The sequence below is a fragment of the Molossus molossus genome, unplaced genomic scaffold (assembly GCF_014108415.1).
Source record: "Molossus molossus isolate mMolMol1 unplaced genomic scaffold, mMolMol1.p scaffold_m16_p_3, whole genome shotgun sequence".
NCBI classification, from domain to species: domain Eukaryota; kingdom Metazoa; phylum Chordata; class Mammalia; order Chiroptera; family Molossidae; genus Molossus; species Molossus molossus.
The window spans coordinates 54,107,881-54,120,428 of NW_023425366.1; the positions used below are offsets into that span (position 1 = coordinate 54,107,881).

Genomic DNA, 12,548 nt, shown 5'->3' on the forward strand with positions numbered 1-12,548 from the left:
CAACTTTTGAAACTCTATACCAAACACATGTAATAATATCAAATCATTTGAGAAAGACTTCAATGTACTCAAAATATAATGCATTGAACCCTGGCCAGTTTGGCTCAGCAGTTAGTGTTGGCCTGCGGACCAGAGAGACCCAGTTCTGTTCCCACTAAGGGCATGTACTGCGGTTGTGTGGGTGGCAACCAGTCGATGTGTCTCTCTCACGTCGATGTCTCTCTCTTCCTCCTGCTCTGAGGATGAATGCAAAAATGTCTTCGGGTGAGGATTAAAAAAAATATATATATATGTAATGCATTGAGCAGAGATTTAATTACACTAAAATCAGAATGCAGTTTCTTTCAAAGCCATCTAAAAGGAAAACAAGATCTATTTAATGAACTCACCAGTAGAATACTAAGATTGCACTAAATTAGAATTTTTATTTACCTATGAGTTAGAAAGCCTTCTCTATATGAATCTCTATATAGGTGAGCATCCACTGAGGATCCCCTGAACTAATGGTAGGAGCCCTGAGAAGCTGGAGGATCTAGCACATGCTCTGCCATTTCATAGCGGCAGAACCTCCCATAAATCAGTTTCCCTGTCTCCTTAGTACTAAAAATGGAGATTAGTACTAACATTCTGATAACTGACAGCAGAACTACTCCTTACACTTAAATAAGAAATCACTTTGTTATCACTACAGTAACTACTTCTTTAGCCAATTTTTGAAAGAAAAATGAAATAGCCCTAGCCCTTTTGGCTCAGCAGTTAGAGTGTCAGCCCACAGACCAATGAGTCTTGGGTTCAATTCCAGTCAAGGGCACATACCTCGGTTGCGGTTTGTCCCCGGCCCTGGTTGGGGTTGTGGGGGAGGCAACCAGTCTCTCTCTCACATAGATGTTTCTCTCTCTCTCCCTCCCTCCCTCCCTCCCATTCTATCTGAAGATAAATATAAAAATATTCTCAGGTGAGGAGTAAAAAAAAAAAAAAGAAAAGAAAAATGAAATAAAATTTGAGATAAGCAAGCTAAAACTGATACAAACACATTTGTGTCTATATACAGGTACAGTGACTGATCCTGATAACTGCACTGTAGATATTAGCATTTTTAAAAATTCCTCCACCCTTAAAATCCAAGAAAAGTTCTAATATATAATAGAGTCATCATAGAAAAAAAATTCAGACTCAAAAAACAAATTTCACACTCTTACCTCCCAGAAATAAATATGGTAGCACTTTAGGGAATTTCCTTCAAATCCTTTTATGCACAGACATAATGCATTTTATATAGTCGAGGTTGTAGAGAATATACAATTTTGCATCTTGGTTTCTAATTGACCATTGCACCATCTTTGAAAACTTTCTTCAGGCTGGCTTTCTACCATATGAATAGACTTTAGTTTAACTATCCATAGATCATATACTAATCACTCAGAATATACTAATATACTACCAAATAAAACTACATAGCAATGTTGTCATTAATGTGTTATTCCCCTCTTACTAACATAGGTATAGCAATAAATACCAATTTAGCATTAATAAACTACAAAATGAAAACAGAAAACTGTAATTCTATACATTATCAATGGAGTAAGGAAAAAGGCAGTTTGCAAGATCTAGAACTACTCTAAAAAATCAGCACAACCTCAAAACAGATGAATTTAAGGGTGACCTGAGAGTCTTCTCATTCAGCTGAATGTATACAGATCCCTGGCAATACCGAGTAAACAAGAGTAGGTAGAATCCTCGTTCTGTAAGCATCTTGGGAGCTGGTAGCGTGATTGAGCGAAGCACATGCATTTTAGTGTTAAAAGTCATGTGACAGAAATTCATAACAAGAGGACAGAAAATGGGTTTTACAAAAAAATAAGCAAAAAGAAAGCATAGAAAAGTGAAGGAATAGGCTAAGCATACTGCAATATTATAGAGGGCTCAAAATAATTGTCCTACATAAGTTTAGTAATGTACAGACTTACCTTCTAAAAAGGAAGACTGACTGACAGGAATTTTCTAATGAGTACTTTGAGCTCTTTGATAGTCAAATCCACTTAAGATAATTTCCTAGAGACTGTTTTTAAAAGCCTGATGGGGGAAACTGAAAGTAAGTAGGGCAGAAAATTCTAACTACAAAAAAAGCCTTATTAATAAGCCTCTTAAACTTCTTACTTGAAAATGCTTAAATGTAACAGAAGACAGTAACTACTTAAGTAAGACTGAGGTGTATACAAATGTAAAGGTAGAAAGATCCAACCATTTACCTAGAAAAATTATTAGAAAAACCAACTGTATATCCAATTGCTAGGAATTCAGATTTTCTGTATACTGAAAACGGGGCCTAATTTCCCAGATCCTTTCAGTCTACATTCATGTGTGTGCCATTCTAGGAACTAAGTGTTTAGGACAGGTAATGTAGTGCTCACAGGAATCTGTCCAGCACTATTGCTCTCAGTTCATTTCTATTAAGGCTCTTCTACTACAAACAGGGACAAATTAGGATCAAGCCCTTCTATGAGGTGACGACAGGGGTGGGGGGAATCAAGGACACTGTTCTAGAGCTCTCTGGACTGTGAGACATGTGAACACATGGATCCAGATGTGCCAACAGACATGACATTATAAACATGACTTAAAATGACCTTATAAAGTAATGAAAGCTGCTTTGGTATCTGTGGCTCCTCAGCACAGTGTTTTACTTGTTTGGGTTTAATTTCTATCTAACTCTTGTTTGGTAATTTTACAAAAAGCCCCCAATTTTTACAACTGCTCCGCTTTCAGGAACTGGTTGCCAACCCTTTTCAAAGATAACACAGAAATGTTTCATGTTTTATGAAAGAGTGTTGAAAGAAAATGTCCATAAAGCAAAGCTATTTTTTTTTAAAAGCTAATATTAGGTGTTAAGGGATTACAGTTATTTTTTTAAAGCTACAGAAAGTGCAAAGGTAAATTGTACTACGAAGACAAAATATTGATTAGTCTGCTAGGTTTTTTAATTTTATAAGTTACTTTATTTTCTGATACAAGAAAGAAAACATTGACTTATTTGCCTTTCTCCATAGTCTACCTTATAGGAGAAAAGATAGTTACGTATAAATGAAATTCAGTTCTTAAGTCAAATGTTAGTTATATATATTTAAAATTCTTTTAGCTACACAAGAGTCATGCTGGGTTCACAATCCATATTGTGAGGGGGGAAAAAAACCCTCATGAGAAAGAAGAGTTTGTTATTTTTTCCTTTGCAATGTCACTAAAGAGATGTAAAAGTAATACTAAATTGACCTCGTCCCTGTAAAACTAATTCTAAATGATACTTACCAACCAAGTGAGCAGATTTTTAAAAGATGAGAAATAATATGTAAATGGAAGAAAAAGGCAAAGAATAAGAAAAATAAACATATATGTCAATCATTTTAACCCCTTCTCTCAAAAATGTTCTTGAAACAAACAGCATTGACTCTTCTCAATTTCATCTTTCTTTTTCTCAGCTATTTTAGTAGAGAGCATAGAAAGGACCAACATGTTCAACTTATGATAAATGGGGAAGAGTATCAAGCTACAATTAGAACATAAATTCACCGATGTATTTGTCTCTTTTAACAGAGATTGATAATAAGATGTTCTAATTTTATAGTACACAGAGAGGTATGCTATAAAAATTAAGATTTTTTTGCCTAAACTTAAGATTCTAACTATACTATTTTATTTACATGCTGAAGACCAGCAAATGATTAGCTTTTTTAAAAATTTACCTACTCCTGCAATGCCCACTCAGTAACATTTGAAATTTTTTTCTCAATTTTTGCAGATAGGCTAAAATCTATGTATTTTTATCACATGGAGACTTTGAAATGAAGATACTTAATGAGCCTAAAACCTTACACTAAATTTTTCAAAACTTAACAAAGTATTTTTGACCTCTAGGAATATCTCACTTATTTCATGAACACAATCAACCTCATAAGCTACAGGTCACTTTACCTCATAAGGTCACTTTACTGTGTAAGCCACAGGTCATAAGGCATCACAAATGTGCAACACAAACAAGAAACTGCACATTTCGTTCAACTAAACATATCCTAACTAAATGAGAAATAAAGCTACTTAAAATGTCTTATATCAGTTGTTTAAAAATTGTATTAGAAAACATTAAACGTCTCGAACCTATTTTCCCTACTCTTGTCCAGTGAGTTGGAGTAATCTTAAATAAAAAAATAAATATTTCAACTAAACACCAGAGGTCAGGGGGTGGGGGGGAATCACATGGCAGTAGGGAGGTTGGACCTTTTGAGATTTAACCACCTTTTTTCATCTGAGATATTCAATTAAAACTAAATTGAGTTTACAAACTATGTATAGTTTCATTTGTCAATTCCTTAACTGCCATGAATAAACATTCCAGGTAATTAGCCTAAATCAACTTCCATGATTCTCTAATCTCCAAAAATAAAAGTCACACAAATCAGATTTATATTGTGATTTCAATTCAAAATTATTAATCATGGTTCTGAACCAAAATTAAGCAATTCTCCTAAATACATCCTTTATATATTTATATTTTGAAAAGATATTTTTGTATATACATGTGTTTGCTCACGATAGGTCTGTAAGTTTGTTGTGAAGTTTTGTAATTCTCTTCGAGAACCAGGAAATCAAAATAAAGAAAAAAATTCCAAGTGAAAGAAAGAAAAATAGAATAGGATGTTTTAAAAAGACATTAATGTCTATACAATATGACTAATCAAAATGACACAATATACCTTGCTTTTAAGAATTACACAATCATATCCTAATGTGCTACTCATAATCACTATTTCATTCTTATAAAAACCTCAGGCCAGAGCCAAAAACATCATGTACTGTATCCAGTCTCCCAAATGATCCCAGCTCTAATAGCATTTGCTCCTCCCAAAAGTTAATTTACACAGATTCTTAATGTAACCAACATTGATTAGTTTATACACTCTTACTAAGCTTTGCAAATATTCAAGTACCATAATCTTCATTCTCCTCCTCTTATTAAATTTGTGTCCTGCTGAATATGGAAAACTATTCACAAAGTTTTTATTTTCACTTTTAAAACTCTAGAATAAAATCTAGTTTTTAAAAAAGACATTATAAAATATTTATAAATTTAAATAATAATATTCCTACATCTTGGCATGATAACACAGCTTGCTATCTCCTGTGGAAATCATGTTACCTGTCAGTTGAGAGTGGATAGCCTACCCACCCCATCACCACCAGATTTGAAGAAGAAAAACTTTCCTCCTCCTTCTGGGTTGTTTTTTATTTTTGGGGGTGAGGAAAATGGGGCTCAGATGAACACTGCCAATGCCAACACTGAAGCAAACAGAAGCTGGGAGGTAAGGAGGAAATTACAGGAGCAAAGTCAGGAAGACAGAAGTTTGGGGGTGGGAGCTGGCTTACATTTTCCCACTATTAAGTGGGTAAATGCACTGGAGCAGGGGAAAAGCCCTGAGAGTCCTTTGCTATTAGCCCTGACTATATCACTAGGACAAGAGAAAAGAAGGTAAACTCACAAAGATAAAAGGAAATAAAAACAAAAAGGAACCAGTTTAAAAGTCCTCACTATATGGAACAATAGGTTATAGATACAATAGGTTGTAGATGGGGGAAAAGGACATTTGCAAAGAGCAAAGGTGACTGTCCATGTATAATATATTACCTAAAAAAGAAAAACCCTAAAAACAAACAAATGAGTTATTTAAAAATTTCATTAGGAGTGGGACAGGTTCAATTATTCCATTAACATATTCAAAAATAAACCTATTCTCATGAAAGTTCTCATCACAAGAAAAAATGTTTGTAACTGTATAAAATGATAAATGTGAACTAGACTTACGGTAATTATTTCACAATATATACATGTGTCAAATCATTACACTGTACACCTTAAAGTAATGCAATGCCATATATAATCATATTTCAATAAAATGGGGGAGGGGCTATTCTCCAAATATATAAACTCTTCTACTCTTCTTATGGTTGATATCCTCCTAATATATGCTGAAAGACATAAAATTATAATTCTTTGTAAGTCAGGACAAGTAACATTTCAGCTTTCAAGGCAAATCTTACTGGCAACTCCAAGTACACTTTAATTACTTGCTTGGTAGAATTTTTAAAATGTTCTCACTCTTACTTTGCATGTGGTTCGTATGGACGTTAGAAAGTCCCTTTCAAAGGACTTGAAAGTCCTTTAAAGTCCCAAATTCACTGTTTCATGGCCCATCTGAGTGAGCAGCTCTGCTAGGAACATACCATGCCATGTCCTACATTTTTACCTCTGCACATGAAATGCTCTAATCCTGAAAAAGTCCCACTCAGACAACCATACAACTCATCACCATCTTCTCTCCCTCCACCCTGGAATTTTCCAGGGCCTGACCAGCGATCCACTTCCTCTTCCTCGCCAGGGTTCATTGCTCTGGCTTGGTGTTTCCACCGGCAAAACATATAAAACAAAATTTTAAATGACTTTTTAAACTGTTTTCTCACACTATTTCCCTGACCCTTTATGGAACTGCTCTGCTTAAAACTCTTTAGTAGGTTCCACAGTCAAAAGCGGTGTTTTTCAAATTATCAGTTGCTACCATCAATTTATTGAGCCCCAACCATCATTTTTTTCTTTAAAATAGAAAATACCAGAAGGTATCACACAAAGTGTATTATTTCATGACATTTTATCATTTATATATGTGTGCCCTAGATTTTGCGATAAACTGTTTATCTTACTATAATGGACCACTGCCACCAAACAACAAAAAAAGCCTGAATTATACCTGCTTTTGTTTGGTGTAGAAGGCCCTCTAACCTGGCCCCTGCATATAGCTCTAGGTATATTTCTTGAAGCCAAGTTCATCATGCCAAACCTTTGAGTTCCATGTTTTAGCGCAGTCAATCACACTATTCTCTCTGCCTTGAATACCCTCTCATTTGTCTACAAGGCCCACCCGTACTCATCTTTCATTATTTAATACGTTGCCTCCTCCACAAAAGTTGTTTTATCCTTCCCCTGGCAGCTGATGATACACACACTTTGTACCTCTATGAGGAATTATAACCTACATTACAACCCCTTAGACATTTCACTGTACTTTTTAATTTTAGGCTTGACTCTCTTCCCAACTTCTAAACCATAAACTCCCTGAGGGAAGGAATACATTTTACTAGCTCTGTATCAGCAGCACTGAGCTACTATACATCCCATATAATAGTTCAAAACTGGTAAAATGAACAAATAAAAAATTAAGGAGTTGTATCTAACTTCTCTAATGTTAGAAATGATTGCCTCTGCATCAGTGCCTGTTCATATTGCAGTGCTGGATCAAGATTTTCTCATTTTTGCTACAGTAGCTTCCAAAAGCAGCACCCAGTAGCCTAAGGCAGAAAGAGGAGGTGTCAGCTTCCTCTCTCAGCAAAGGGACTCAGTTCAGCTTGCAATGCAGCAGCACCCACTTCATGCTTCAGGAAGTTATCTAGGGAAAGGTGGAGAAGATGGTTTCCAGAGGTTCCCACAGGCAGGTGAGATAAATCAGAAACAGTATTATCAGACCTCCTTAGGAGGGAGAATCACATTTTATAAATAACTCTTAGTGGGGTTGGGGGGAAAGAGGATACTCTAGTTCCTTGTTGATGGCACTAAATTGCCAATATGAGCTGGGCAAAACAAAAGGTGGCATGAAATAACTCATTGAAGTTACTTTGTTTCTGGTGCCTACTCTAATAGTTCTGAAATAGCTACTGACTCACTGCTCTCATTACAAGATACTACTTGGAGGACTGGGGGGTCATAGCAACAGAGGCTCCTCACCTAGGCTTTGAAGCTTTTCCTAGACTTTCTCTTACATAAATGAATGCTCTAATTCTTGGGGGTCTGATACACCTATTTCACAAACCAGTACTTCGACTGCCTTCACTGTAATTAAAAACAGTGCAGGCAGCATCCAAGATACTTTGACAGACTCTGCCAACTGTCAGTTTCAGCTGTTCTTTTCCGTTTCCACCATAGTTCATAAACTACTATTATAGGAGCCATGTTTTGTTTCTGCCTAAATTAATCACTCATTTTATTTAAAAATAATTCCTTTTGCTTAAACTTTGCCTCAAGATTTTCAATTTTATCCATAAGTCAACATTAAATTTTTATTATAATCTAACATTAGTCAAAAATAGATTCGTAAAATGTGAAACTCTTCATCCACAATATTAAATTTTAGATACCCATTAGAGGCAGGTAATTCAGGATTGCCTGGGTAAACTCTAAAGACCATTTAAAACTCTATTTCCTTTTGCCTTAAATAGGAGCTGAAGGCTATGCTTATTCTGCACTTATTAGGTATAAATACCTACCAAGTGTAGAAACTTCCACAAATGCCTTCTCTGTATGCTCTTCTACTTTCACCTGTCCATCCTCTCTTGACAAGTCTGCTTAAGCAAGTCTATCAATGAGAAAGAGTCACAGCCCCAAATATAGACGTACAGAAAAATAATGCCATAAATATTCCTTTTCCTCTTCAGTCCACTTTTAAAGCTTTATTAAGAAAAGGGCAAATAAATAAGTTTATATACAAATTTAATTACACTGAAGGAGCTAAACTGTGTGCTAGGTGTGGGGACTTATTTTCCTAAACTAAACACTAGTCCCCTTAGTTATTAAGTTCATCCCAAATGAAGAGCATTCATGCAGATTAAAGGTTGCAGAAAAAAAATTTTTTCTTCCATGATGCTGTCATTCCACCATCTAGAAAAAATGCAGCCTTCAACATGAAAAAAGAAAAAATACCATTTGATTTTATCCCCTGACATGTTTTAAACAGAAGAGCCATAGATTCTCAAGAGAAGCCATATTTCAAAGGTTTTGAATAGTAGTATTTTTCAGTATTTTATCTTATTAAAAGTGGTGCAATTCATCCAAAACATTTTCAAATGTCATTATTTTTTAGCTTACATACTTAAAAACTGCTTAGAGAAAATCTCTCCATTTGAAAGATTTACTTCAAGAAACCAACTAGTAATCATCACAACAGAAAGAAGGACAAACAAATAACTCACTTTTATAGGCTGGAAAAATTTTTAAAACTCATCTAAGTCCTTCATTACAGATAAGAAATCAGAGTTCATACAGGTTAAGTAATTTGCCTCAGATCACAAAGCACTAGAACGAGGTATTTTAATTCCTCTTAGCAGTACCCCAAATCATGCAAGTTAGATACGTTCTCATCAATCATCATTTAATTTTTAAAGTTATCACTCTTTCTCACTAAGTCATGATGAAGGACTCCTACAACATATGTTCTACATTTTAAAACTTACTCAAGTTAATAAACTTCAAATTCTAACTCCAACAAAAAAGGTAGTATCTAAGAACTTCCCTCCGAAAGTTTCAAGAAAGTTTAGGTGTGCACACCCCTAACCTGTCACAATAAATTTCAAAGTATATCTTTTCGATGGCTATGCCCTTAGTAAGTGCATTTTAGATGTGTTTGTTCGATCACTGAGAAAGAGGGAGAAAGAGAAAATTCTAGAAGTTTCTCTTTGACAAACAGCATTAATAATCTGTCAGTGAAATGATTAGATCATTACTCCATTAGTATATAATGGGTTTCTGGCTTAAATTAGGAAGTCGCAAGCATTTTATCAATTTACTGCGTGAAGAGTTAATACAAGGTTGGAAAATGCACTCTTGGTTGACTCTGGATCTGAAGGAAGGTAATCTGACATTGTTAATACAAACTGATGACCCGAGCTTGACAGCAAATAGAAGAAATGAACAAGTTCCTTCAATAAAAAGCTCTTCCTATTCAAGCTCTGATCTCTTACCAAGTGCACTGGCACTGTGAAGACCACATCAGTAAGGCTTTCTGATTTTCATTTTAATGCCCCAATAAATCAATTGTACATTTTAGCTTTGGATATTCAAGGGCAAAGCAGAGGGCACAGTAAGGGTGACAATGTACATTGGATCATTTTCAAGGACTGTAGTCTAACCACTATTACTTTACAATTGTTTCTTTGTGCAACTGATTATTCTCAAAGTACTGAGAGAATGCAGCACTGTACTTGTCTGAAAGATACCGGCAACAAAACCCAAGACATTATTTTAATTACAAACTGATGCGGCAACTTGACCAGTTAAGTGCAGTGTGTTGTCTTCTTAAATATTACTAACGTATGTTTCTTAATTATAACCTCCGATGTCACTGTACAAACAAAAAACTTGTTAAAAGGTTAACACACTTATATTTTTAAAGTACCGCCAGCTTAGCAACGTAGCAAATTTGTTTGAAAACATAAAACACATACAATCACACACACACACACACACACACACACACACACACGTTCAAAGCTGTGTTAAACACAAAAATCCTTACCCCATTTTGCCCAATGAAAACTTGCTCTGAAGTTTCTGCTCTTATGCTACGGAATAACTTCCAGAGGAATTTCTCCGTCTGCTATTTCGCAGTTGCTTTTCCACCCCCCGAGGTCCTTTTCTGGAGGTATTTCAGTAGTGCTGACAATTCACTTAATTCCCTTATGTAAAATGACTTCTCTCTCATAAATACCAAAACGTTCAAACAGAGGTGGCATTTGCTTATTAGAGTTAAAATGCTGTGCGGAGGGGACAGCCGTCAACTCTATTCCACAAAATGAGTCTACGTGTCGGAAACGCAGAATCCAGCTTCACAGAGTCCTATAAAAAATGAGTTCGGTGGTCATTTTGCTCATGTCCTCCTCCACTCCCGGAGAGCCAGGTAACTCGGTCTTTTCGGTGCTACTAAGGCTGCAGGTTCAAATTTCTCTACCACACCAGGTCCCTGGGGGTGGAGCGTGCAACCCAATGCGACGTGCACTTTATAGAGAGCCCTACGAGAAAATAAAAATTCTAAAAGCAGTAATGCCACTGCTTCCCTGCACTCACATTAGAAAAAAAGCTATATAGAAAAATCTCCTCGAAGTGCAAACCCGGCAACTCGCGACGTGCACAGCACTCCACATTGGAATCTGTCTTTTAAATGTTTTCCCCTCCTAAGGCTCGGAGCAGAGAAGAGGTGGAGAGTAGGAAGAGAATGCTGGGCAGGATCGATTCATTCTCCCGAGAATAAACGGAGCCATTTCCAGGCTGGCAGCAGGCTGGGGGCGCAGCGCATGCCGGAGAGCAGGGGGAGGGGGCCCGATCCCACCTCCCTCAGCCCCTTCCCGCTCCCCGCCGCCGAGCACAATGGAGCCCGGCTTCCGCCCGGCCCTTCATTCGCGGCTGCCCACTCTTCCCTCCTCTCCAGAGCACAGCAGGTCCGAGGCTCCCGTCGGCGGAGAATGAATGAATCAGAGCGCCAAGCCCCACGCTGCCCCCGGCACCCTGCCCCCAGCTCCGGGGCGGGCCGAGCGGTGGAAGACGGAGCTGAAGGGTCGACGGGAGCCCACCCGAGTCGGGGCGGGCGGCTAATTCTGCGTCGGGGGCAGGGGAGCGGGGCTCGCAGCCACAGGAGAGTCGCTGGTCCGGCGCCCCCACCCCTGCTCCCAGCCCTCACGCTCCGCGCCGCCGCCACGCGTCGCCTCACAGTCCCCGGGCCCCGCCGCCTCCTCACACTTCCATCACCGCCCGCCTCCGCCGGCCTCCAGCTCCCGCTCAGCAGAACAGCGCCGACCCGGGCGGCTCTGGAGCCCGCCGCTGCCTCCGCCTCCACCGGACGCTCGCAGAGCGCAAGGCGCCCCTTCCCAGGTCAGCGCCGCCCGCGTGAGCCCAGCGCGGCGGCAGAGCTGGCTGCGGGGGGAGAAGCGGGGGGAGATGGGGCGGGGAGAACCGGGGGCAAGAGCGGTCCCTCCCCCTGCTCGCGGGAGGAGGCAGGAGGCAGCCGCCGCCGCGGAGCCGCGGTGGGGCGCGGGGGGCTGGGGCGCTGACACGTCCCGAAGGCACGAGGGGGCCCTGCTTGCAGCCGATGGAGGCTGCAGCCGAGAGGACGGCGGGGAGGCTGTGGCCCCGAGCCGGCCCGCGTGGGGAGCTAGTCGGGCTGGCAGGTCCGTCAGTCCGTCCTTCCTTCCTTTCCCCCCTCCCCTAGTGGCCGGCGGCAGGCGGCCCGTGCGCTCCGCTCCAGGGCTGACTCCTGGCCCCGCTCCCGGCCGCCACAGCCCCCTCCTCTGCACCCCACACCAGGTGCTCGCGCTGTGTCTCCATCCTCCCCGCAGGAGGACCTTTAAATAGCAACGTCAGCGCGCTCTTCTCCGCACACACGTCATCCGCCGCTTACGTCACCGGGGTGCGGGGGATGATGTCACGGGGCCGGAAGTACTGCTAAATTAGGGAAGGAGCGGGGGAGGAGGATTCCACGAGCTCCTCTGTGCCCACCTGTTCTCGCTTTTCCTTAAAGGCCAAAGCACAGGAGACAGCCCAAGAAGAGCTTGGAGAAGCAAAAGGCAGAGATTTCCTTGCAACACAGGTGCCAAAAGCGAGTGAATCATTCATAGCAACAGTGCTTAAGTGTCAAGCGGGTGATATCCTATCTCCCACTCGCACCTCTATTGCAGCAGCATCCCAG

General features: G+C 39.7%; 2 protein-coding genes across 3 annotated transcripts in view; both read right to left on the reverse strand.

Moving 5' to 3' along the window:
* HOMER1 (homer scaffold protein 1) overlaps nt 1-11,772 on the reverse strand; it is a 122,216-nt gene extending 110,444 nt beyond the window's left edge. The window contains exon 1 of one of the 2 annotated variants that reach the window (XM_036279105.1): nt 10,386-11,772. In XM_036279105.1, coding sequence (XP_036134998.1) covers nt 10,386-10,390 — 5 coding nt within the window. In that variant the 5' untranslated portion in view covers nt 10,391-11,772. The remainder of the gene's footprint in view (nt 1-10,385) is intronic. The other variant, XM_036279104.1, reaches the window with a different exon arrangement.
* The window catches only part of MTX3 (metaxin 3), a 760,898-nt gene that overhangs the window by 369,198 nt on the left and 379,152 nt on the right, over nt 1-12,548 (reverse strand). The gene's annotated exons all lie outside the window — the stretch shown is intronic.